At 41.8% G+C, this 27,787-nt stretch overlaps 1 protein-coding gene across 2 annotated transcripts in view; it reads right to left on the bottom strand.

The window, feature by feature from the left end:
• The window catches only part of ISM1 (isthmin 1), a 72,617-nt gene extending 65,649 nt beyond the window's left edge, over positions 1-6,968 (bottom strand). Inside the window, exon 1 of one of the 2 annotated variants that reach the window (XM_032419635.1) lies at positions 6,813-6,968. In XM_032419635.1, coding sequence (XP_032275526.1) covers positions 6,813-6,950 — 138 coding nt within the window. In that variant the 5' untranslated portion in view covers positions 6,951-6,968. Of the gene's footprint in view, positions 1-6,587; positions 6,648-6,812 lie in introns of those variants that run through there. The other variant, XM_032419636.1, reaches the window with a different exon arrangement.
• Positions 6,969-27,787: the final 20,819 nt, after the last annotated feature.

The raw sequence follows: 27,787 nt of genomic DNA, 5'->3' as shown, positions 1-27,787 counted from the left end.
ATAGCAGCAACAGCAGATAAAGAAATAGCTAAATCTTATAGTTACACCTAGATAATTATTGGGAACATAAGTGAAACTGCTAAGAAATTATTCCTAAGATAGTTATAATGAAAAAGAAAGAATGAAAGAAAGGAAGAAGGAAGAAAAAAGAAACAGAAAGAAAGAGGAATAATCTGGTACTAAATATTCATATAATGTGATTAAAAGTTGAGAGATACATAGAAAAGGCATGTCAGATTCTTATTTGGGGGGGATTTAGGTTATAAATATGGATTGATTTTCAGCACTGATAGAAAAGTGTAAGTTCAAATCTGTTAAAATCTTAAGAGTAACAGCAATAGAACACTTTCAAAACTTGAGGAAAAATGAACAAAGTAAATAACATTTAAATACTTATTGAATGTTCATGTGCTAATAAAGTACTTTTTTTTTAAAGATTTTATTTATTTGACAGAGAGAGACACAGCGAGAGAGGGAACATAAGCAAGGGGAGTGGGAGAGGGAGAAGCAGGCTTCCCACGGAGCAGGGAGCGTGAAGCGGGGCTCGATCCCAGGACCCTGAGATCATGACCTGAGCAGAAGGCAGATGCTTAACGGCTGAGCCACCCAGGCGCCCCTCATGTGCTAGTAAAGTACTTAACATTCATTCAGTGTTTTAATTTTTACAACAGCACTAGGAAATAGTTATTATATATCTAATTTCCTGAGGAGGAAATTAAGACATAGGCTAACTCTCTTGCCAATGGTCACACAGATAATAAATTAGAAGGTAAGAGGCAAAGTGGGAAAAATTGTGGAAATTTGAGAATACTACATAAAATGGGAAAAATATCTTCAAATCTATCAGTAATCACAATAAATATAAATGAGTTAAATTCATTGACATACTGCATGGAAAAAGAAAATTTAGCTATTGGTTATTAATAAGAGAGATATTTAAGAGACACTCAACAAATCCCAGAAGAAAGAAAAATAAAGCAAGAGTTGAAACATTAATATCAAACAAAAAAAGTATTTAAGACAAGGAATTTCATCTTGATAAAATATAACCACCAAAAAGGATACTTTATACCCCAACACCATGGATTCTAAACAAGTAAAGTAAAAATTAATGGGGTTATGAGAAACAGACAAATCTACAACAGTAGGATAAAAATGAAATCAATTTCCTTGAGGAATCAGCAGATAAGTAGATAATAAATAAATCAAGAGTTGGAGGGTTTTCATAATATAATTAACAATCTTGATCTGATAGGTCTTACAAAGAGATGTAAGATTGTACAGCATAAAAATATACAGTCATGAATATTTGCAAAATATGCTTGTACTATGTACAAACTTTATACTGAGAATGTCTAATTTATCAGTATGTAAAAATATATGATATTCTGGGAAAACATAATTTATCAAAATTGACTAAAGAAAAGTTATATTATCTGAATAGACTATTGACCGTGGAATAATATGGAATATTAATCAGAGATCTTAAGCAAAGAGGTACCAAGGCCAAAAGGGTTTTATGAATGAATTCTAACCATCTCATAATCTTATTTAAAGTGCTAAAGTGAAAAAAATGAAGATTTTCAACTCATCCCATGAAACTCTAATGATCTCACTATTGAAATGGATACCTCTAGCTTTCATGCATACACCAAGAAAACTGTAAGCATATATTTCTATAGCTTTCCTACATTCCAGAACTAACAAATTGGAAACTATAACAACAAGAAATAAAACACTATTCACAATAGCAATCAAACCTAGGTATGATAGGACAAGTGGCTATTTATTTGGACAAAAACCAAAGCTGTATCTTTATCTTAAAGCTTAAGCCCAAAACAAACAAACAAACCTTAAACCCACAAACAAACAAACAAACAAATCTTAAACCCACAAATAACTCCAAAGTAGATTGTAGTTCTAAACAACAACAGCATCAACAACAATAAAAACTATAAAACCATTAGAACAAAATCTGTTTAAAGATTTTGACAATCTTTATTTGAGGAACTCTTTCTTAAGTAAGGCAAGAAAACCACAAGTCATAAGGGAAATGATTCAGAGTTGCTTACATTTAAAACAGAAAGTTTTTGCATGGCCAAAGGCAGCAGAAACAATATTAAAAGATGAGTGCAAGATTGGTCTAAACATTTACAAAGCCTCTGAGACAAAAGTCAATAGGGTAGAGATTTTGCAAAGATGGCCACAATAATTCCTCCCACCCCTGTACACATGCTCCTTTGCAATGTTACTTTGTTGGTCCTCCAGTCAAGAAGAGTCTATTTCCTGTCCCCTAGACTCTGAACTGACCCAGTGATTTGTTTGGCCAATAAAATGTAGCTGAAGTTGTACAAGTTCATCAAGAGGTCTTGCAATTTCTGCTTTTACTCTCTTGCAGCTCTAAGTCTACCATGTAAAGCCATGCAGGCTAGCTTACTTGAAGATGAAAGACCCGAGAGAGCCCAGGTGACAGCCAGCATCAACCATTAGACATATGAGTGACGTCATCTTGGACTATCAAGCTCATGACAAGCCAACACAAGGCTATAGCCACAGGTGTAATTCTAGGTGAGATCAGCAGAAGAACTATCCAGCTGAGCCCAGAGCAAGTTGCTGACACACAAACTGATGAGCTAATAAAATAATGGTTGTTTTTAGCCACTAAGTATTGGGGTGGTTTGTTACGTAGTAATAGCTAAGTGGGACAGTCATCCATAATTCATAAAGAATTCTAGGGATAAGAGCAAACAGCCTGCCTGGAAAATGGGCAGGCAAGTCACAAAACAAGAAACACAATGTCTGTTGACCTGAATCAGAGCTGGGAGTCCTGCTGAGGAACTGGAAAAGGAACTTGGGCTCCACAACCTGCCTGCCTGGTCTGAATCCTGACCCTGCCCACCACAGCTGTGTGGCCTTGGGCAAGTTACTCAAATCTCTCCAGGCCTCAATTTCCTCATCTGTGAAATGGGTATACAAAGACTATCAATCCCACAGAATCATTGCAAGGAAACTTACTTGTATTAAGTACAAATAAATGTCCCTTTTGCTTCTACTGCTATAAAGAGCTCAGGTGACCTCTTGCATCAGAAACAGTGAGTACAAGAGGCTAAGCCGTTTTACTGAAGGCAAGTAGAGGGATAAAGGAAGAAAGAGCTCTTAAAGATGGTAGTTAGGAGACAGAGAACAAAGGCATTTAGTTACATTTCAGAGTTTGGTTTGCTGTAATGGTATTATAAAAATAATCAATTTGATGGTTTATAATACTTGCTTATATCTCACTATCTTAATAAGCTCTAGCTTTATTATTTAAAATCAGTAGAAATTCATGGTTTTAAATCTGACTGACGTTTAGTAGAGAGGCAGCCATCTGAATTTCAAGTAAAAGAGATATAATAATATTTTTTATTATTGCTGTGGATTCTATATTTTAGGATGCTCTATCTTCCAGACTGCTTTCATTATATATAATTGTTTTCTTACTATTATCAATTAAAGGCATGAAAGAACTAATCTGAGTATCTGATCAACATGAGACACTCATTTCAATTAGGAGATAAGATTTCATTCAAAAGTGAAAAAAAATTGTTTCTGTGCATTTTTATGCAGCTGTTGCAACAACTGGATAATTTCTTATAAGATATTTTAAAATACCGAAAGCAGTATGAAGACTAACACTGTTTTCATGAGCCACATGAAATATAGCACGCTCAAAGCATTTTACTGCCACCTCATAACATCGTACCTACAGTACGGGGACAGTCACAGAGCCAAAAAATGTATCCTCTAGTATGTTGAAACTACCCCCAAAATCATGTTAGATCATGTTTATATATATGTGCATGTGTGTATATATAATGTTATCAATGTATGTGTATATATATAAATATATATATTCATATTTAACACAATAAGACTGTCAAGATGTGTTTGAAAATTTAAATTGTTAAAAGGCTTTCTCTGTCTTATAGCCAGCATGAAGACTTTGCTAAGAACTTGGAGTACAAATATTCTTCGAAGATTTTTCACTATAAAGTAACAAAAACAAATTAAGCAGCTTCTAGCTGTGCACCCTTGGACAAGTTACCTAACATCAGTGTTTTCATTTGAATCTGGGATAGCGAGAGTGCCCGATTCATAAGACTTTTGTTGATATACGTAAAGTGCTAAGAAGAGTGTCTGACACATAAAAGACACTTGAGAAATCTTAGCTATTATTGTTGTTATTCTTACTACTATTTTATTGGGTGTCCTTGATACGTCAAAATCACCAGATCTTAAATAAGGAAGTATCTCTTTTTAAAAGATCCCAAATACACTACAGGTTGGGTAAATAAACCGACCGTTGTGCATTTCTAACTGCAACCTCATATTTTAGAATATTTTAAGCAGTAATAACCAAAAAAACAAGGTAGTGTAAGGATTGGTTAACTTCCTGGTTACAAAGAATGAGTTTAGCAACTTAAAATATCACAGAGCCAAAATAAAATAAAATAAATAAAATAAAATAAAATATCACAGAGCCAACAAACTTAAGTGGAGCTTAAGATGGGTTAAAAATGTCCAGTAAACAGAAAGAATATAGTGTTCCCAGTTTTGTTTTTAAATACACCTGCTACTAGTGAATTCAGTTTCTGGGGCTGAAAACAACATACTAATAAATGTCTTTTGCAGACCTTCTCACTTGGTGGAACATATTCTCTTTCTCCATTTGAATCGTAATATCTTTGGAGAGCCAAAGAAATAACTTTAGTCAGGAAGAATATAAAACTTTTACAATAACAAATTACAAAAGAGAATAAAATTATGAACCAAACTGTTAAATGCATCATTCTGCCTGGATAAGTGCATTGAGTGGACAGAATAACCCAACACTATTACAAGATAAGCTGAAGCTGGTGGATTAGCAGCTCCCTGGGACCCAAGATATTCCTAGGAACATTACTCCTTCTAAATCCCCCCAGTTTCTTTTGCCCTCTTGGGGAAGTTCTTCAGCCGAAGGCCCTTTTGAGAATTTAATCCACTTCCCCTTTGCAGTTGCCACTTCCACCAGCTGCTTCTCTCATTACCTTACTGTTCAGGCAGAAAAGGCCAACCCCAGGTTATTCTAATGATAGCAAACACCTCATAAAGAAATCTGCCAAATTTACTTTTCCATTGAACATCATTTTTACAGCTTTTCATGAGCCCATGAGGAAAGAAAGCATCATGTATAAAATATGACTTCCAGAAATCTTGAAGATATTAAGAATGATGCCTACAGTGTTAGACTGGTGGGATATACCATAGTCTATAGAATGGGAATCTCTTCAGTTTCCCCAAAGGAATCCTATCAGTCTGTCATTGTACCTGTTGGCCCACAGGAGTTGACATTTTCAGAAATGTCCCAAATTTAAAAGAACTGCTAGCTCTGGGGTGTATACTTTTCCACTCCTGGTTGGGCATTTGTGTGCAAGGATCACCTTGCTTTAGTCTATGACACCCGGGCAGAGAGAAAACTTGGTATAATTAATCAAGAGTTTGGAATGTATGAACTTGGGCAAGTTTCCTAATCTCTCTGTGCCTCAGTTTTTGCATCTGTAAAGGGGGCATATTAACAGTATAGAACCTCATTAAATCAGTGAAATTCTGTAAAGCACTTAACGCAGTAGCACATAGTAAGCACTATGGAAATAGTTAAGTGAATTCTTCTCTTTAACAGTAAAACTTTTCACAAAAATTACATAAAATGTAAAAAAAAAAAAAAGGAATTAGCTGGGGCAGTGATTGTAAAGCCCTTTGGGAACAATGAATAATACTTATCTGGACATTGCAGAGTAAAGAGTTTTAGAGAGGCTGGTTTGAGGAAGAGATTTTAGGAGCCAGAAAATTCCCACTGCTTTCTGGGAAAATCCTTTCTGGATTTTCTTCTTTTCTTCTACCCATGCTCCAAGTTGACAGTTGTTAACACCCTTAGACTCAAGGAAAAACGTCTTCCAAGACAGCCCCAGGAAATCCCTACCTGAGCAATCCTTCATTCGGAAGCTGTAATTGACCGTGTGTCTGAAGCCCGTTATCCCCCCCCCCAAGGCGGCCCCCCCCCCCCCCCCCCCCCGCCCCGGCCCTCCTTGGAGCTGAACGGATCATCAGGATCCCATTCCTTAAAGCGACCCTCAACAGGAGCAGAACGCTGGAAGTCTTTACTGTATGTTTAAAAGCCCCAGGTGACCCGGGCCCCAAGTACGACAGGTGGCTTGATTCGGCGCCCTCCGCAAGGCTGGGGAGGGACAAGGGAGGCATGTGGACCGCGTGGGCAGACAGAGCGTGTCTGGCCATTCTCCTCGGGAAATTATTTCCTGACCTTTGGCGTTGCTTTCCCAAGGGTGGGACTCACTGAGGTTCTTCCTCTCAAACCCAGTTTGGGGATATTACCCTATAGTTAAGAGTCTCCTACCCTACCGTTCCCCTGTCCCCCCCCAGATTAACATTACTTAGCCTCTGAAGGGCAACCAAAGACTGGCAGCACCCCAAAGCAAACACGCATACATAACTCCACACTTCCTCCGCGCATCCCAAGCCTCGCACCCCCAGGTACCTGACCTGTGACAGACCTGAAGGAGAGCGTCTGCCAGACCTCAGTTCAGGGTTCAGCCTTCAGGCACGTAACCCCGCTCCGCCTCTGCCTAAGACAGGTTGCCCCCGCCAGGCTGCTGCCCAAACAGTTGCTCTTTGGCGGGGCGGGGGACCCGCCTCCTCGCATCCAGCGGGTGCTAGCTCAGCACCCCACCACCCGCGGCCCCGCAGCCACGCGCGCCCCTCTCTGGCGGCGCACTCACCTGCAGCTGGGTCCGGCTGGCGTTGCCCGCGGCCGCGTCTGGCCCGTCGGCGGCTCCCGAACCGCGCAGCACCGTGATGTGCAGCGTGAGCAGCAGCAGCCCCAACAGCAGCAGCAGCTCCGCCGCCAGGCGCACCATCCTCTTGAGGCGCGCGGCTTTAGGACCCGGCGCGGCGGGCGGCGGCGGCGGCGGCGGTGGCGCCGGGGGAGGAGGAGTTGGAGCCCGGGAGCCCGGCAGCGCGGCTCCCGCCTCGGCCCCCGCCGGGGCCCCGCTCCCCGGGCCCACGGGGCTGGCGCTGGGCTCAGCGGGGCGCGCCGGGCCGGGGGAGCAGGAGCTGCCGCCGCCGCCGCCGCCGCCGCCGCCGCACCACGGCGGAGCCACGGCGGGGCCGGGGGCGTCCAAGCCGGCTGCGGAGCAAACCCCGGCGCTCCCCGGCGGCGGCGGCGGCGGGGACGGGGGGCAGCCCGGGACTCGGGCCGGGCCAGGGACCACCCTGCGGGCAGGGGGCAGCGGGGGCGGCGGCGGGACGGGCGCAGCCGAGCCCCCGAGCGCACATGGGCGCCCCAGATGTGGCCGCGGCGCCGCAGCTGGAGCGGGAGCCGCAGCCAGAGGAGCGCAGGGAGGAGGAGGAGGAGGAGAAGGAGGAGGAGGAGGAGAATGAGGAGGAGGGCTTCAGTGGCGGCCCGGAGTTACCTCCACGCTTGGCTCCCCCGCCCTTGCCGCCCGGAGCCACTCACCCGACGAGCCACCTCCCCTCCTCCCAGCGCTCCTTCGGGCCGCGGGCCGCGCCGCCCCGCCGCCGAGTCCTAGGGTGAGCCGGCTCCAGATGGGGGCCCCGGGTACACAGGGGCTGTCACTGTTTGGAGGTGACCCGGGCGCCCCTCCGGGATCGGCGTCGGCCTCCGGGCTGCGCCAAGTGCGCACACTGCTGCCGAGGTCGCTGTACAGGGCGAGGGCAGACCTTGTGCGTACTGAGGCTCGGGGCTGTGGGTGGGTAGGGTGCCTGGGCGAGTTTAGAAACCTTTATTGACAAAGTGGAGTTGGGAGTTGTGGTGGTGGAGAACCGAGAGGGCGCAGGACAAGCCAGGTGTCTGTCTGCGACTGTGCGCCCCTTGCCGAAGAAGCTGCCGTGCGCGTGTACCAGGGGAATGATAAAGTGTCGTTCCAGAAGGGTCTTGACACTTGCTCCTGGACGGTGGGCCGCAACTCCCTGAGCAGCGCTGCTCACGCGCCCGCGGCGCGGGGTAGAGCCTGGGAAGTGAGGCGAGTCGGATTCGCTAGGTGTGGGTCCGGTCGAGCGCGCAGGTGGCGCGGCGGGAAGCTTCTGGGGCAGGGAGCCCGCGCCTCAGGCGCGCAGGACGTTGGTGGGGCACTGGGGGTTCAAGCAGCGCAGACAGTGGCGGGTCGAGGGGCTCATCCCGGAGGCGCTGCGCCCGGAGGTGACCTAGGGGCTGCCGTCGCACAGCCGCCTCTCCTGGGCCACCGCCTCATGACCGCGCTGCAGCCTCGGGCTCCCGCGCGCCGCTCATGCCTTGCTGGGGGCCTTGGGCGAGTGGAAGGGCTCCCGGGTCGAGCAGAGGGCGCGGAGTCCTGGCCTCGGATGCGAGAGCGAACTGGGTCCGGTAGCAGGCTCTGATAACCGCAGTGGCCGCGCGCGCGTTTCCCTCCCTTTCGATCTTGCTCTGGCTCCCGCCTTCCCGAGTGGCTAAGAGTGGCGAGCGCGCTGTACGGCTGGGGCCTTTTATACTGCGCTGCCTCCGCCTCCTACCGGGTTTCCTCCTTCCCTCCTTCCCTGTGCCCGCCCAGCAGGTCCCTCCCAGCGTGCGGAGCCCCCAGCCTAGGCATTCGCACAAGTCCATTTCGCAAATTTCCAAGCCTACCTCGCCTCTGGGACTCCGGTGCCCTGGGGCTGATCCTCCCGATTCTCCTTTGGTGACCAAAATTAAATAAACTTTTTCCGCCTGCACGCCCCCAGCCGCGTTTCTGCCTTTCTGTCCGTCCTACAAACTGAAGATTCTAAAGTCAACTACCTTCCGACTTCACATCTTTGCGCAAGGCACGTCAGCCGAGTCTTACCCAAATTAAGACAAGAAACCCTTCATCAGTCCGAAAGTTCCTCAGGTCACCGTGGCATTTTGCAGAATTTAAATGGCTGTGGTTAAGATAGGGTGTAATGGTTGCGTTTTAATTTGTGTACGGAGAAGGAAGGGCTAAGCTTGTTGCCGCTCTAGAGATGCTGTGAGCATTTTCAAAATTCTAACCAGCCCTAGCATTTTATTAATGAATTGGCAGCTGTTTATAAAGCACTCGGTATCTTTTCCTTTTCAGTAATTTGGGGAGGGATTGCAGGGAGAGAAAGGGGAGATGTTTGGAGGGAATGCTTGCTTTGAATTTTCAGGCGGTCGGTCCTGTCAGGCATCTCCTTGCAATCTCCAGGCTCTAAAATGCCAAATAATTGCCAACAGGAGCGCTAAGGGAGAATTTGAAACAATAGACCGTCAGCAGTTCAGATGGGAGATCAAAGAGGGGATCCCAGCAGTTTTCAGACCCCACAAGGATCCTCCTGTGTGTTTTCTAGTTAGAGTCACTTCGAAAGGGGAGGAGGGCGGGAGAATCAGCACAATGATGAAATATATAAATTAAGATGGCAAACTAGAATCCCGAAGGCAGAGAGAGTTTAAGCCTGGCTCTAAGCCCCAGTTGTGCCAGATTATGATGTGGGCGCACAGGGACAAATGACTTTCCTATTGCCTGAGGCAGGCTGGTCTAAATTAGAATCCAGGCGCTGCTGTGTCCTGTATTTCCATCACACACAGTCCCCACATGTGAGCCTCAATTGCCTCTCCTCTCATCTAAAATTAACATTTTTGGATCCTAAGGAGAAATAACTTTTAAAAAAATTCTGGAAAGAAATCCTTGCAGTGAGCGTAAATTCTTGTAAATTTGTAAAGGGCGAGTTGGAGATCAAAGTCTTTGTAAAATGTTGTAAAAATTGTAAATTGAATTTTGGGGACAGAAGTCTTTATAAAATGTTGAACAAATGTATGAATGAATCCTATTAAAATCCTTTCACGCTGTGAGATCCAAATTCCAGGTGAGTTTATGTTCTAGTAAGCACACATAGCCAGTACTGATAAATGTCCATACTCTGTGACTAAAGTTACCAAACCAGGCTGCTTTTTAGGGGTTAGGGAGAACTGGATTATAATTTTGTGGAAAAGGAATTACAAATTTAATAGCCGAAACAAATTAGGTTGCAAGCACGTTTATGGAATTGTACCAATTGCTGATGAAAGTTTTAAAAAATCCTACCTCCTTTTTCAGAGTTCTCAGGGCAATTTATTCATACCTTTACAGTTGTTATAATAATAATAATAATAATAATAGATTTTATTTATTTATTTTAGAGAGAGAGAGAGGGTGCGAGTGAGGGGTGGAGCAGAGGGAGAGGGAGACAGAATCTGAAGCAAACCTGCGCTGAGCAAGAGCCCAACTCCGGGCCTCATCTCACAACCCTGAGATCATGACCTGAGCCAAAATCCGGAGTTGGCTGCTTAACCGACTGAGGCACCCCATACCTTTATTATTGATCTTACTTTGCCCTAGTAGAATGTGTCTGTTTGCGTGTCTGCCTTCTCACCACACCTGGATCACCACCTGTGGTAGAACATTCCAGAGCACACATCCCCTCCCCACCTCCAGCATACAGTTTTCTTTCTGGCTTCATAGTTAGAGAACATGTTCAGGCAACACGGGGTCTAGGTGGACTGTGAAGAGCTCTGGTACTTCCAGGTCTGGCCGTAAAACATCATGAGTGATCATCTATACTTTCTATATAAAAAGGATTTTCCTTTCTATATAAAAAAGGATTCCAAGTGGAAAGAGCCCAAATCTCTGAGTTATTGCTCAAAGGAGAGGTATGGGACCAAGGGTGTCTGCATTTAACTGTGCATAATGAGAAATAAAACTTTGTTGTTCAAAGCCGCTGTGACTTAGGGCTGTTTGCTATAGCAGCTTGTCTTAGAAAAGACAGAGACCTGTCTCATCATCATTATATTTCTAGACCTGAGCATAGTGCTTTGAATGGAGTAGTTGCTCAACCAGTGTTTGTTTAATGACTATAATAAATGTGGTCTTTATATAGACCTTACTTAATAAGTTCACTCTCCTTAAAGTATTCCTACTATAGGTGGCTGACCTATAAATATGAACTCTTATGTCTTTTGATTGTACTATTCTCTCATAGATTTCATCTGGTATTCTTGGTCTGTTTCTTTTGCAGACAAGCTTATTTGACTGGAATATTTGGAGAAAATAAGAGAAATTAACAAGTCAGAACACCTTGCAAATATTGTTGAAGAGAATCTTGTAGTCTATTATGACAGGATTTTATTATTGTTACTTTTTTTTTCTTACTAAAAACTGTTGCAAGACAGTGAAGAGTAGTTTTAGTAGTCTTAAAACTTTTTATTATGGGAAATTTTAAGTATATACAAAAGTAAAGAGAATAATACAATGAATCTTCACATACCCATAACCCTGCTTCAAGAAAACTCATGGCCAATCTTATTTCATCTTATATTCTCATGTACTTTCTCCCTCTCAGATTATTTTGAAGCAAATCCATGACATCATATCATTTCACTTGTAAATTGTTTCTTTCAGTTTGTATCTCAGAAAGGGCTCAATTAAAAAAATTAAACATATGCTTACTGTATGTGAGGTATAAAACAGATTTGAGAAGTAAAAACCAGAGAGTTTCTGGGTGTAAGAATGATTAGCATTTAGGGATTGCAGTGGAGGCTATTATGTGTTCACCAAAAATTTTTCTTCTTCTTGTTGGACATACCAGTAGACTACATTTCCCAATATCCTCTGGATTTAGATTCAGTCACATGACTGAATTCTGGCCAATAGAATGTGGAAGTGATGTGTGCCACTTCCATGTCTAGCCCATAAAAGTCTCCTATGCATGATCCTTTCTCTTTTTCCTTGCCCGCTGAATGAATGTGTCTGCCCAGGGTGACCTTAGAATAATGATCAGCCTGGATCCCTGGAGCAGAGCCCTTACCCCACCCCTAACTGTGCCCTAACTGGCTGGGCTTTTGTGTGGCTGAAAAATAAACTTGAAAAAAATGTGTTAAACCGCTAAAATTTGGGGGTTTGTTACAGGAGTTTTCACTACCTTCATTAATAAAGGGGGAGGGGTGGCAAATCTTTCCTTTTGAGGGCCAGATAGCAGACTTTTTTGTCTGTGGGCTTTATGGTTTCTGTTGCAACTACTCAAACCCCCTGTTCTAGTAGGAGAGCAGCCAAAGAAAATCCATGAACAAATGGGTGTGGCTGTGTTTTCATGAAACTTTGTGTACAAAACAGACAGCTGGACCACATGACTTAGTTTGCTAGTCCCTGTTCTGAGAGATTGGCACACCTTACCACCTCCTTTCAGGTGCCGTAGATGAAGAAATCGTAGCAAAGTGGGGGCAGATGGATTCCACTAACCATCTGTGTCACCTCTTGGGCGAGTTACTGTACTTCTCTGAGTCTCCGTTTCCCTCATCTGTAAATCGGAGCTAAGAATGGCTGCTCTAGGGCTGTTGTGAAGTTCAACTATCACTTCCACAGCAGGGCAAGCTGAGTAGTCCCAGGTCTTTCTCTCTCCTAGATGAAGGACACCATATTGTGTCCATGAGGACAGAGAGCTTCTCTGTGTCACTCACTTCTGAATTTACATAGTAGATGCTCCATAAATATTTGTTCAATGGATGCAACTTTTAGAAAACTGCTGAAAATTGTAGCTGAAAGGATCTGAGATGAACTCTAAGCCCTCAGGGAAACACAAACAAACAAAAAGCCCAAAGTGTTGTTCCATTAGAGTCCTTTGAAGTATGAAGGGGTCACAGTGCTCAAAAGTGAGAAAATCACCACCCCCAGAGGCTGAGAGGCACTCCCAGGAGCTCCACCCCCCTGAAGCAACAGCTAGGCTTATGGGACACCTGGACCTCTGGCGACGTTCTGCTTCCTGATGCTCCAACACACACACACAAAACGTGTGAAGAGGGGATGCTTGTGGCACTCTCCACTTCATCCTAAGAGCCCCTAAATGTACAAAGAACCTGCGACCACTGAGTGCATGACCTTTGGAGGAGGCCCAGAAACTGCATTCCTGAGTGAGGGCTGTCCTTCTCAGGCATGAGCTAGAGCTGTGGGGGAGATTGGATTGGCTTTTTGAAAAGGTTTATGATGGTTCTTCCTTATGAGGCAGGGTCCTTTACTACATTTCTAGTGTGATATTAAAGTATGAAGTCCTGAAGTCCAGGTAACTCATACTTTAGGGAGCTGGTGTAGCTCTCATCTGTATTTTAAAAAGACCCCTTTATTGGGCGCCTGGGTGGCTCAGTTGGTTAGGCGACTGCCTTCAGCTCAGGTCATGGTCCTGGAGTTCCGGAATCGAGTCCCGCATCGGGCTCCCTGCTCAGCGGGGGGTCTGCCTCTCCCTCTGACCCTCTTCCTGCTCGTGCTCTCTGTCTCTCATTCTCTCTTTCTCAAATAAATAAATAAAAAATCTTTAAAAAAAAAAAAAAAAGGACCCCTTTATTGCCTTTGCTTTGCTATAATTATTTCTGTGCAAATTCTGGGAAGCAAAATAAAATTTCAGGGACATGTTATAGCTGGAAGAGAAAAGGGCTTCATATATAAGGTTATATATCTATGATATAAGTTGTTTTTTTTTTTTTTAATTTCTGACAATCTCTAGGCAGAAAGTGAGAGAGCTGTTCACTCAGAGTTGAATCTCAGAGTCTGGATATTGGAAGGGGAGCTTAGAATTCAGTATGCAGCTTCCTTTTCTAGACAAGGAAACTGAGGTCCAGAGAATTAAGTAGACATTTTCAATATTGCAAAGGGACTTGGTGGCAGTATTGGGGTTTCCCAGCTTTAAGACCAATGTTCTGTTTTTCAAAGGAAAATTTTAAAAATGAAAGTATGATATACACATAGAAGAGAGTACATATCCTATGTGTATAGCTCAGTGGAATTTTTACTACCCAGATCAAGAAACAGTCTGTTACCAGCGCCCCAGAGGCCAGTTACCCAAATGTTACTAATATTCTGACTGGTATCACAGTACATTTGAATTGCCTTTAAAGCATTAATACAAATTGAATTTTACAGTATGTTTTCTTCGGGATCTGGCTTCTTATACTATCTTCTATCCCTCTCCTCAACTTTTTATTTTGAAAAATTTCAAATGTCTAGAAAAGGTACATGTATAATTGAATGACACCCAGACATCCATGTGGTAGATTGCACAAGTGATCACAGTTTTTCCTCTCACTGTACCCAGACCCTTCACAACATGACTTTGTGGCTTCTCCCATCGCAATGTGGAGGCATCTCCCCTTGACTGTGCTGGCCTTGTGATTGGCTTTGACTAACAAAAGGCAACACCCAGAGGTTGTGCCCGGTTTGCCGGTTGTGCCTCAAGAAGCCTCATGCGCTTCCTTTCTCTTTGTGTCTGTCTTGGAGCTTTGCCACCGCCATGGGAAAAAGCCAGGATTAGCCTGCTGCAGGAAAAGAGACAGGGTCCTAGTCACCCCAGCCAACACCCAGCCTATCCCCAGAAGCAGAGCCACCTCACCGACCTGTCATTGATCACACACACACATAAGGGGACCCAACAGAGATGACAGGAAGCATGCAGTTGAGCCCAGCCTAAATAGAATAATGAACTAAATAAATAGTTGCTGTTATATGGGGGGTTTGTCACACAGAAAAAGCTGTTCGATATAACCCTTTGCCCCAAATATGTTAGCATATATCTCCTAAGAATGAAGAGATTCTGCTACATCATCACAGTATAATTTTGTTCAGGACATCAACCATCGATACAATCATCTTATCTAATTTATAATCCTTATTCAACATTTTCTTAATGTCCCTACAATATCATTTATAGTTATTTTATTTTTCTATCCAGGATTCAGATGAGAATTGCTCACTGCATTTCATTGCCATTGTCATGTCTTTTTACATCTGTCTTCAATAGTCCCCATGCCCCCTTTTCTTTTGGTCTTTCATGTCATTAACACGTTTAAAGAGCTTAGGCCAATTGACTTGGCCAAATGACCTTCAGTTTATACTTATCTGATTGGGGTTCTCCAAGATTAATTTCAGATTATGCACTGTAGGCAGGAAAACTACCTGGATGATGTTGTGTTCTTAGTGGATTACATCACAGGGGACACGAAGCCCATTTGCCCAGTTGTTTTGGAATCTCTTTCAAGATGCAAAATCTTGAATCATTTTTGTGAAGTTAAGTGAGAAGAATTCTTGACTGAGGATATGTTGGTGGGTTATATTTTTTAATGTGGAAAGAGAGAAAACACAAGTTTATCTGATTTCCCAGGAATCTATGCCATTTAGTTCTAAGTTGTTTGTCAACCTTGTCCAGTCCCCACAGGGCAGTGAACTGTGACCATATTAGAGGGTGACTTTCCTATATGAATCAGTTATTTTTTGTTTGGTCTAATAAGAAGTCATTATCAATTCATTCTTAATCATCTCACCTCAAACTTTTTTTGGGGGGGTAGCAAACCAGACGTTGTGTAAAACAAAAGAGAAGTACATTTGTTATTAATTATAATTGACTTCAGTGATTTAAAAATAATAAATACATTAACTTTGTGTCACATTTTTTTTTTTTTCAAATGCGAAGAATCTAAATATACCTAGAGAGGTTAAAAAGAGCTCAGTCAAATGAAGAAAAAAACCAACAGGCTAGAAACGCCCTCTCTTTTTTTTAACAACTGAAGAGTTTTGGAAATCTTTTCAACAGCTTCTGGTGGAGTTATATCTGAAAGAAAGCTAAAACTGGTAAATTTGCATTTAGAAAGGAATAAGACAGCAGTTCCTCAGCAGAGAAAGAGTAAACTGACACCTTTAAGATGCCACATCAGAGATGTCTCCACGCAAAACAGCTTTAAGATGTGCTTCTCACATCTTTACTAATAAACACAAGATCTCATCACCAATGCTTATGGCAAGGATTTCACAATGATTGGGGGTGTAGTGCCTCATTTGTGAGCCAGATGTGTCTAAACTGAAATCTGAATATTCTCATTTGGTAAACTCTAAACAGGATGATGAAAGTTAGATGAGAAATAGCCCCTTGGAAGAATAAGCATGAAAGAGCTTGTTTACACATTTTTGGAGCTCAAATTTGGGATGGTTGTTATTTTACAAAGGTCGGGATTTTCCTTTATTTACCTGGTGTCTAACTTAATTCTGAAATTGTAGTTGTTTTATCCATAAGTGATGAACAGAAAGTAGTGTTTTGGAATAAAGATTTTATTTGTTGGGGATATGAAAACCAAATAATACTTTAAAGGGATGTTTTGGTTACTCACAAAGCCTGAAGGATAAACTGTTGTCACACTTCCTTGTGTGTATGTGAGTAAACAATATGCGATGGTGATATCAGGCACATCAATATTGAAAAATTTCCTATACATGTATTAGTCAGGGCAAGTAACATCAGCAGCTATAACAAATACTCCCCCCCCAAAGCTCAATGACTTAACACAATAAAAATGATTGCTTGCTTGTACCACAATACTGTGGTATTAAACAGCAGCCTTCCTTTGAGTAAAAATATTTACTATAAATTGAATGATAAATAGGAAATATTAGGTTATCTTTCAAAATATAGGAAACCTATATGTCATTATAAAAGAGTTCACTTCTGCAACATAATGCACAGTTACAACATGCTAAATTACAATATTAATTTTCTAGGCACTTTGTAATGATTTATTTATTGAGATTCATCTGGTGCTTCTATTATATCAATGAAGTACTAAGATATTGCCTTTCTCCTTGCTCCTTTCTCTCTTTGTGTCTCTACTTTTCCTGATTATTGTACAACTGGATAAGATTAATGAGAAACTGGATTCATGGGATAGTCCAGGCAGAACCACGTAGGAAGATGTTGGCTTGGCCTGACCATATAGATCCTGACTCATTAGCAGGTGTGATAGGGGTAAGATTTTATATATCATTTAGGTTAAGTAAATATAATAAATTTTTAAAAAGCATTGCAAAAATGTAATATAAGATTTATAAGATTTTACTAATGAGCAGAAGATTTGTTACTTTTAATTTTTTATTAAGCATTTTTGTAACTAAGAATAATACATTTTCATTGTTGAGAATGTGGAAAATTATAAAAAAGGAAAATCGATTATATATATTTCTATCACCTAAGGATGATCACTATTTGCCTTCTGATATAGTTCTTTCCTGTTTATACAACCACATACACACACCAAATATATACATACATATGTACATGCAAATATACATAGCCTATATGCCTGTTTAGATGTTTTTATATAGTTTGGGGACATAAGTGAAACCATGTTTCATATGGCCATTAAAACTCATATAAAAGAAAACTTTTTATGACTACAGCATATTATCTTGTATGAAAATACCAGAATGTACTTAGCTATTCTTGGATACTTATGTTGCAAAAATATCACTTAAAATATCACTGAGATACACCCAGCAAAATCACAGAAAAATATGTGTGAGAGTATTTATAGCAGCTTTATTCCTAATAGTCCACAGCTGGAAACAATCCAAATGTCTATCAGTTTTAGAGTGGATAAAAAATATTCAATATGGCCATACGATGGAATATTAATCATCAATGGAAAAGAACTGATGGCTGGCAGCTGCATGTAACAATACAGATGATTTTCACAGACATAATGTTTAATGGAAAAATAGATACCAAAGAACACATTCTCTATGATTCTATTTATATGAAATTCAAGAATAGGTACAACTAATCCAAGGGGCTGGGAGATCAGAATAGTGCCTTGGGCAAGGTGTAGACAGAGATGGGACATGAGGAGAACTCCAGGGTACTAGAGGTGGTCTATATTTTGGTCTGGTAATTACATACTACATTAATATGTAAAAATTAATTGAGCAGTACACTTCAGATTTGTGCACTTTATAAGTTACCTCAAAAAGCAAAAATAAGAATAAAAATGTACTGTGATACATCTTTGAAGACAGGTTTTGACTAAATTTCTTATAAATTCCTCAGTATAATCTTATATGTTCTAAAAATGCTATTTTGAAGCAAATAGCATATTATTTTGTAAAAACCTAGGATCTCCTTTTCTGTTACGGTACTCTTATAAGCTAGATAGAGGACAGCATTTTTGAGATAATGCTAGTAGTGGTTAGATTTGCCAAAGGATAATAATAAATCAGTTGGCAGAATCAGGACTAGAACCCTTCTTTAGACTTCATATAAATTTCAATTTAATCCAGCATTGAATATAAGAAATCTGAATTCAGGAGCACCTGGCTGGCTCAGTCGGAAGAGCATGCAACTCTTGATCTCATGAGTTCAAGCTCCACATTGGATGTAGAGATTACTAAAAAACAAATAAATAGACTTAAAAAAAAAGGAATCTAAATAAAAAATTCGGTATAATTAAAGATGTTGCTCCATGAACTGCATTTTACAAAAAGGATTCATAATAGGATTCTAAGTCTTGTAAAATTTCCTAGTATAATCCAGTTATGATATAACTAATAATTATTTTATGTTTTCAAGGATGTTGCTAATTTATAGAGTAAGATAATATGCATCCTAGAGTATAATAACTTTATATATGAATACTCTGCATATTAGTCAGGTTTCTGCTATGATAGTGCTGCTTAACAAAAACACCAACATTTCAGTGGATTTCAGTAACAAATATTTTAATTTACATTTGCAAATCTGCAGGTCAGCTGTGGTTTCACTGATCTTGGCTGGTCCAGAATGGAGTATGGGTTTTGAGTCAGTTTCTTTTTTCTTTTCTTTCTTTCTTCTTTCTTTCTCTTTCTCTTTCTTTCTTTCTTTCTTCTTTCTTAAAAGAGGTTTATTTATTTGACAGAGAGTGAGAGAGAGCATAAACAGGGGGAGTGGGAGCGGGAGAAGCAGGCTCCCTGCGAGCAGGGAGCCCAACGTGGGGCTCTATCCCAGGACCCTGGGATCATGACCTGAGCTGAAAGCAGAGGCTTAACCAACTGAGCCACCCAGGCGTCCCTTGAGTCAGTTTCAAGTCTGCTCCCCATGCTTGCATTCCAGGACTCAAGCAAAGGAACAACAGAGAATCTTAGCCCAGCCACATAAGCACATTTAAACCCTCAGCTTTATGTCACATCTACTTACATTCCATTAGCCAAAGCACCATGACCAAGCCCAACATCAGGCACTGGAGCGGGAAAAGACTGGGGTGAGTACCCTCCATCTATATCAGTAAATATTGCTGCATTACTAGCAACTCCCAAACTCAGTGTCTTAAAAGAACAATTTATTATTTCTCATCAGTCTAAGAATTGGTTGAGGTTGTTTTGCTAATCTGGGCTGGTCTCATGCATCGGTGGGCTGTGGACTGGTCCCTCCGTGGTCGCCTTAGCAGGGGCAACACAGCTCTCTTCCATGTGGCATCTTATACTCCAGCAGGCCTGCTGTCATTTGTTCTTATAATGGTGACAGGGTCCAAGAGAGAATGGAAGATTCCAAGGCTCTTGAGCTAGCCTTTGGAACTTGTATGGCGTCACTTCTGCTGCATTCTGTTATCTACAGCAAGTCACAAGATGGTCCAGATTCAAAACGTGAGCAAGTAGACTGCAATGCCTGATGGGAAGAGATGCGAAGGCACATTGTGGAGTGTTCCTTTCTCTAACAGGGATGCCATGTAAGGAAAAAAAAACAAAACCCACCCTGGCTTGCTTATCTTGAGATCCTACTAGGTGCTGTCCAAAACCATGAAGACATCACCAGATGATGGATTTTTTTCCCACGAAGACCTTGGTCAGGCTCACACTGAGACCCTGAGGAAGCTGTTTACTAGCACCTTATGAGAGGAGAGGAAGGGGACACATTATACTTGGTCTAATTTAACTCTCCATATGTTCAGTGGTCATCATTCAATTAACTGTAGTAAGAAACTATATGATCAGAGGAATTGATACTAGACTAAATTTGGGTAATGAATAAAATTGTGCAAATAGGGTGTGAATTTTATTCTCATCCCCTCCTTCTTTTCTCCCTAGGATCCCTCACTCCTCCTGTGGATGTCTTTGCAGGGACCTGTGGTGGATTGTACTATTTTCCTCAGTTCTTCAGTGGAGTGTATTTTCCTACCCCATTGATATGAGGCTTAGGCATGTGACTTGCTTTTGGTTTATGGCTTATGGGTAAAAGCAATGGTGTGTCAGTTCTGAAGCTAGGTCTTACGAGACACCGTTTCTTCTCATGTTTTGTGCTTCTGTCATCGGGCAGCTATGGTTCTAAGGAAGATGAGAGACGTATGGAGCAGACCTGGAGCCAGTCTGCAGCCTGCGGCCAAGGCCAGCTGGGCCCAAATTAGGTCATCCAACCACACCTCCTCTGCAGACAGGTGAATAAATGATTATCATTTTAAGCTACTGAGTTTTAGGGGGGGGATTGTGATTTTAGGGTGATTTGAAGCATTATTGTGGAATTAGTTAACTGAGTCCTAAAATTCCCAGGGAAATGAGCTGAACCATCTATGACTCAGGTTCACCTTTATCCACATAAAACTTGAACAAATTCTCTATAGAATTGTATAGGTCGAAGACATTCATATTCTACATTTGTAAATTGCCACATCTACATAACTCCTCCACTATTACTAACCCAATCTTTCTTTGACTCAATTTCAAATCAGTCATTTAGATCAACATTTCCACCTACCCATATCCAAGCAATAATATCCATGAAATCAAAAGTTTGGTGTGTTGTTATATTTTTCCCATCTATCTCTGTATCTCTATCTGTATATATGTATTTACATACATACTGTGGTAGTGATCATTCTATGTGTGCATCACCAAGCTTCACTTGCTATTTTCCTGGGCACATAGAATGATAACCTTTCCAAGCTAGGTGGGACCATGTGACCACATTCTGGCCAAGACTGGCTAGATCAAGAATGCTCAGAATCAGTGGTAATGATTTACTCATTTTTAGACCTGGTTCCTGAAATCTTCTGTACTATCTATCCCCCTCTCTCTTTGCTTGTCTACTGGCTAAATGCAAAGAACATAGTTTAGGACTCCAGATTCCTTGAAAACGGCAGAGTCAGTTGAGGGAAGGAACCTTGATTTTTATTATTTTTTTATTTTTTTATTTTTTATTTTTTTAAAGATTTTATTTATTTGACAGAGAGAGCACAAGCAGAGGGAGAGAGAGGGAGAAGCAGGCTCCCTGGTGAGCAGGGAGCCCCATGCGGAACTCGATCCCAGAACCCTGGGATCATGATCTGGGCCGAAGGCAGCTGCTTAACCTACTGAGCCACCCAGGCAGCCCAGGAACCTTGATTTTTAAATTATCTTATAGATCAGAGGCCTATCCCCATCTCTCTTCACCCTCTCTGCCACTCCACCAGCCCACACTGGACTGTTCATGAGTGAAAAATCAATGCTTACTGTGTTAAGCTACTGAGAATTCAGGACGTATTGGTCTTAGCAGTTAGAGTTACCTGTCTAATAAAAAATGCATCACCCTTAAAATTAGAATATATCCATTGATTTATTACCTAAGCTTACCTCTGTACCCACCTGTGATCCATATGCCCTACTTTGGAAACACTGCTATGATCCATCTTCCCATTTTGTAGTCAAAGAAACAGCCCCAGAGAGGGAAGGTGCCACCCAAGTGTGCACAATGAGTTAGAGCAGGAGCTGAGGCTCAATCCAAGATGCCCAAGTTCCAGACTGGCTCTAGCTCAGGAATGCCGTGCATCTATTTGATCCCCTCAGGATTATGCAATAGTTTATCGTCCATACTGCCGACATCCCCTATTGCCTTGGCACTGCTGACAGATGCCAAGGACTTCCCTCTTTGCTCACCTGTGACTCTGCTTGAGGTTCTTCTCTGGCCACAGGGGTGCGTCCTGCCTGCATGCAGTGATGAGTTCCCTGCACTGCCCTCCACCAGTACACACACAGGAGCTGGTGGGCAAATACTCCCATTTCCTTCCTTTGAAGCCTGGTCTACACAGTCTTTCAGCAGGGGCTTCAGAGGGACTGAGCCCCTCCTTACCCACCTACATCCCCTCTCTGGACTCCTTCCCTTTTCCTCTCATTTCCTCCTGACACGGCAAAGAACTTGAGGGAAGACATCTCTGAGGAGGTGGCCTCTGAACAGAGCCCTGAATGTCAGGAGGGACATGCTAGAACAGAGTCTTGGGCAAAAGAGTCACCACTTAAAACATCCCTGGAGGTGGGAGAGGGCTTGACATGTCCAAGGCATAGAAATGAAGCCTGTGTGGCTGTGGCAAGGGGGTGAATGGTGTATGTATCTGGGGGGGGGGGGTCTGGTGAGGGGGAGGGCTCTTAGAGAAGTGGGCATGGGCTAGATCCCTATGGAGAGGTTTGAATTTGTCCCAAGAAAGATGGAAGGCCAGCAAAGTGTCTTAAGCAGAGGAGCCATTTAACCAGATTTGTTTCTAGAGTTCAATAAGAGATCGTCCCAAGAAAATGCAGGGACCAAGGCATTAATGCTTTTTGGCAAGAGACAGTATAGGTGTGCAACGAGGTTCACCTGTGAGCTCCCTTTTGGAGGGGAGGCCGGGCCTGGTGGGGACCAGAGTCTCTGTACACGGTGACCAACGCCTGCCCTTTGCTTTCCGTTTTCACCACATCTCTCTGTTCCTCCTTCCAGTTGGAAAGGGCTGGTGTATGTGGCCCTGGAGGCGGGGCGGTGAAGGTACCCCCACTGCTTTCTAAACTGACTCCTTGGGCCCTAGTCTGTCTTAAGTCCTTAAACTGCCAGCTACATCATGCTAAATCCAGAGTGGAGTTAATTCAACTGGGAAGAAAATACGAACCACGATTAAACAGGCATTTCCCCCCGCACTTTGCCCCACGCGGAATAAACATCTTTTTGTACCACAGCCCATTAAAATTATTAAAGAAGGCTCCAGCAATATTTCCATTAGAGATTCTATTACAAAGGTGGGCAAACTGGGCCCTTGAAACCTCCAATAAGGGATCCTGGAAATGGCAGGGAAAATTGTGAGCTGTAGATGTAAAGTAATTGACTAAAAGTGGCCCAGACAGGCAGAACAACTCGGCCCACTGAGGGTAGTCTCTGTCACCCCGTTTCCGTCAGAGGTGGGGAATTCTGTTGTGAAAGCAATTAGGTTGTTTGAGACTTGGAACTGAGACATCTCAAAATTAAAATAAAACTATGGAAATCCAAAACCAATCAATCCTCAAAAGACTGATTAAGTCTGTCTTTAAATGTACAGATGCTTGAATAATATTATTTGACTTATTATATTCATGAGGATTCTGAGAAGTCTTACGGCGTTACTAAGTTATACACAAAATGATTTTGCAAAGCTGTTTTTGGTGTGAGCCAATGTGACAAGCACTTGGATAAACAGTTTTTTTCCTCTGAGAGGCACATGTATTGTGGTTTCAAAATAGGTTTAAAGAGTTGGGTCAGAAATTGTTTTAAAAGGTGAGTTTACCCTTGCAGGTTTTGCATTTCTTAATCTGAAGCCCTTAGCCCCCAGCCCCACTCTGAAGTTTAAAGAGATGGTTTGATAGTACAAATTACTTTCTTTGTTTTCCATTTAACAGAGCTCGTGTTTTTTATAGGCATATAAACTATTTTTATAACTTAAATCTCTACAAACTGTGGCATGAAGAGAAATAGTCAATGGCTATAAAAAATGTATGATAAATCACTGCTAATTAAAAATGCAAGTATTGACCACGTTAACTGAGTCAAGTAATTGTTCTTTTACACTATAACTTAATTATTTTTTAATCCATAAAGGCTCATCTTATTAAAATAGGGTGTTATCTCAAGTACATTGAGGTTATTAAAAATACAAAAAACACTTCCAGTATCTGAACAAGATACGAAAGTTTGACCTGTGGACATTAAGATGAGTATTTGCGAATGAAAAAGGTACATATTCACATGGATCTTCATGAGATTGCTGAGGGAGAGATTTTACTTCATTTTTCCCTATTTATCTCTAACTTTAGAGAAAGGGTTCAAATCATTATGTTATCAACCTGCCCACTCTCTATGCTCTGATATTTCTCATAAAACAGGGATAATAATAGGAGCTACTTGTAGGGCTGTTGCAGGTATTAATTCAGTTAATAAAGAATCTAGGACAGTGACTGGCACAGGGTAACTTTCAATACATGATACTTCCATTCCCCAGCCCCCAGCACCCAGTTATTGAGCATGTAGCTAATGCTTAGCAACTACTTACTAAGGAGTCTTCTGGTAAGGGAGACCTTGTCTAGAATTTGAATGATAGGACAGATATTCTCATTAGCTAAGGGAGGCCATTGAAGCTTATTTAACTCCCTTCATCAACACTTACCCTGTGCTACAGGGAGTTATCAGTGGAGTGCTGGAGAAAGACTTGTAAGAGCTGAATGTTAAATTTCCAGGAATTTTGTGAGCTGCTTTTATTTTATTTATTTATTTATATTTTTTTTATTATTATGTTATGTTAATCACCATACATTACATCATTAGTTTTTGATGTAGTGTCCCATGATCCATTGTTTGCGTATAACACCCAGTGCTCCATGCAGAACGTGCCCTCCTTAATACCCATCACCAGGCTAACCCCTCCCCCCACCCCTCCCCTCTAGAACCCTCAGTTTGTTTCTCAGAGTGAATAGTCTCTCATGAGCTGCTTTTAAACGTGACAGTTACTAAGAATTAAATTACCTAAATGTGCAATTAAATAAATTATACTAAAAGCAAGGTAATACCCAAAACTTAACATTTCCTCATTATTTTCCATTTTACGATGACCTCTGCTCTTGCATTTATTCATATCTGTCATAGCTATGTGGTGGGAAAACTGTATAATGCTGTGATTCTACACATCTCTTCCCGACTCTGTGTTCAGTGATGGTACTTCATGTCGGTAGATGGAAATCAGCCGTGGGGTGAATATTTACACCGTAGAAACCGGCAAATGCTACAAATCAGGGCCCCCCCACTCCCCAAGTCCCCCCACCCCAAGCTACTAACTATTTATCAGCACACCTCTGACTGTGCTCAGCCTGAAGGGGGCAGAGATTAGGAGGGATGGATATCTTCAAAAAAAAAATTTATCATTTAACAAAACTTACAATTTTTTATTGCCTCATCCCCAATTTTTCTTCATGTTTAAATTTTCACAGGTCATTACATCAGGGAAAACTGAACCTGTATTTGTGAGATTTCTGATCGCTCAGAGTGAAGATCTGCATGTATTTCTTCTTCTCATTTTCTTTCTTTGCACATAAACATTTAGCTAGGTAACTTTTGGTAGCATAGGAATAGTAGTTTATGCTACTTGCTGGCTCTCTATCGCCCAAATACATTTGAAGTTCCCCAAGCTGTTACCCACAGACCCAGCCACTCAGCCAGGCCTTCTTCAGGCCCCAAGGCCCCTCCAACAGCCTTGACCTTCTCATTTTCACTCTTGTCTTTCAATCCCTTTCTCCACATAGCAGTAGGGATGATTTTTTTTTTTTCAGAATACATTAACTTTACATGTTCCCACTCTTTAAAAAAATCGCTTTCCTGAGGTATGATTGACATACAAAAAGCTGTACATATTTAATATATACAACTTGATGAGTTTGGAGATAACTATACATTTGTGAATCCATTAGCATAATCTATGCCATAAACATACCCATCACCTCCAGAAGTTTCTTCCCGTTCTCTTTATTTTTGCTATGATTATTATCATTTTTGTGATAAGAGCACTCTTGTGATCTAGCCTTTTAGCAAATTTTAAAGTCTACTATACAATATTACTAACTATAGGCATTATGTTATATAGTAGATCTCTAGGACTTAGTCATAGGAATAATCTTTGAAACATGCAAATCAGGTCATGCCACTCCCATCTGAGAACCTATCGGGGTTGTGCATTGCACTTAGAATAAGATGCAAATTCCTTGCCATGGCCAATAAGAATCTACAAGATCTGGTCTTTGCCTGTTTGCCCCACTTTGTCTTCTCATTGTTTCTCTGACGTGCCTGGAACACGTCCATTTTTTTTCTGTGTCAGGGTCTTTGCACAATGACTCTGTTGTCTGGACCATCCCCGCACTTCCCAGTTCCCCAAAACCTAGCCGCTTTTTGTCTTTCAGATTTTAGCTGAAGTGTCACCTCCTGAGAGAGGTCTTCTTTGGTCATACTATATAAAATAGGTCCCTCCTCTTATATTTGTCTTTACCATGGGTCTGTATCTCTTTCATTTATTGCATTTTTCATTATCTGTAAATGTGTACTATTTGTTTACTTGCTCGTCTTTTGGCTGGTTCCCCAACAAGACAGGGAGCTTCAAGAGCTTAGGGCTGGGGTCTGTCTTGTTTCATCCGAGCGTGCCCAAAGCCTAGCACAGGGCCAGATACACAGCGGGCTCTCAGTTACATTTAACGAATGAAAGATGCATGAATATAATCTTTAAGCCCAAAGTTACATTTTGCTGTAACTACCAGTTTCAAATGAAAATATAACTCATGGGGTGCCTGGGTGGCTCAGTCGGTTAAGCGTCTGCCTTTGGTTCAGGTCATGATCCTAGGGTCCTGGGATCGAGCCCCATGTCTGGCTCCCTGCTCAGTGGGGACTCTGCTTCTCCCTCTCCTTCTACCTCTCCCCCTGACTTGTTCTCTCTCTCTCTCTCTCACTGTCAAATAAAAATCATAAAAAAAAAAAAAGAAAATAGCACTCATTTTGCTTTTTTCTCTTTTGACAGGATAACAAAAAATTTGTTTCCCAACACTCTCATGTACTTCTTCCCACTTTTCTGCCTTTACTGGTCTGTTTTATTTTTATTTTTTTTGCCTGGCATACCTGCTGCCCGTCTGTCACCTGTTGTCCTTGAGGTCTCATCTCAAAGGCCACTCCCCCATGAGCTTTCCTCTGCTCTTCCCAGATGGATATGCCCTTTATTCAACCTCCCTCCTCCTCTCTTGTGCCTTCCTAAAGGCTCTGACCTTGCTGAATGTGACTGTAACGGAGACTATAAACTTTTCCAGAGCCTGTACAGACCCACATCCCCGAGGAACTGAACAGCATGCTTTATAGATAACCCTGCCCTCAGTAGAAGTTGCTCAATTAGTTTATGATGAAAAACTGAAAAAAAAAATGAGTTAATTACCCAAATGTTTCCAAATGTCCAGATGTTTATCTTCATATAGGAAAAAAGAAAACTTTGAATGACTGATTAAACGTCTTCCTTTTCATCTTTGTGGTTTAGAATTGTTTAAACGCAATCCCGTGGTTTATTTCTTATCAGCTTAACCATGTTCTCTCCTTTGCTCAAATAGTGCAAATTTGCCTTCACCTAGTGCTTCCTCTTTAGAAAAAATCTTTAAAAACTTGGCATTTCCTCTTTAAGGAAAGGCTGAGAAACACTAAAAATACTAATATTGAATAATAAATATTGTGAGGTGAAATTCCTTTGTGCATTTTGTAGGAAGAGCCAAGGCAGACCTGCTCAAAGGCCTGGCAGTCTCTCTAGGCTGGGATCAAAGGGCAGGTGACCTAGATTCCAGCCTGATGTTTGCAGCATAATGTGTTTGCAACTCTGCCTCCAAATTCCATAGAAAGTCACGGTGAAATGAGTGGGGTTGATGATGACTCCATTGTCTGAACTTAAAAGGCTTAAAAATAGTAATGTGCCACTCATTTTCAAAGTTAATGAAGGGCTTGTTTTTATTGTGACCTTGTTCAGATATATCTTCTAACCAAGCTACACAAAATGGGGGCTGTGAACTTTCTGGGGTGATGGCAATGATCTCTATCTTGATAGGGGTGTGGATTACCCAGGCACACTTTTGTTAGAATTCATAGAACCAAGCATTTAAGGCAGGCCTATGTGTTTCCCCCT

Source organism: Phoca vitulina, unplaced genomic scaffold, assembly GCF_004348235.1.
Source record: "Phoca vitulina isolate PV1807 unplaced genomic scaffold, GSC_HSeal_1.0 scaffold22, whole genome shotgun sequence".
NCBI classification, from domain to species: domain Eukaryota; kingdom Metazoa; phylum Chordata; class Mammalia; order Carnivora; family Phocidae; genus Phoca; species Phoca vitulina.
Note: the sequence above shows the minus strand (reverse complement) of the source record. Positions and strands in the feature narration are given on the sequence as shown.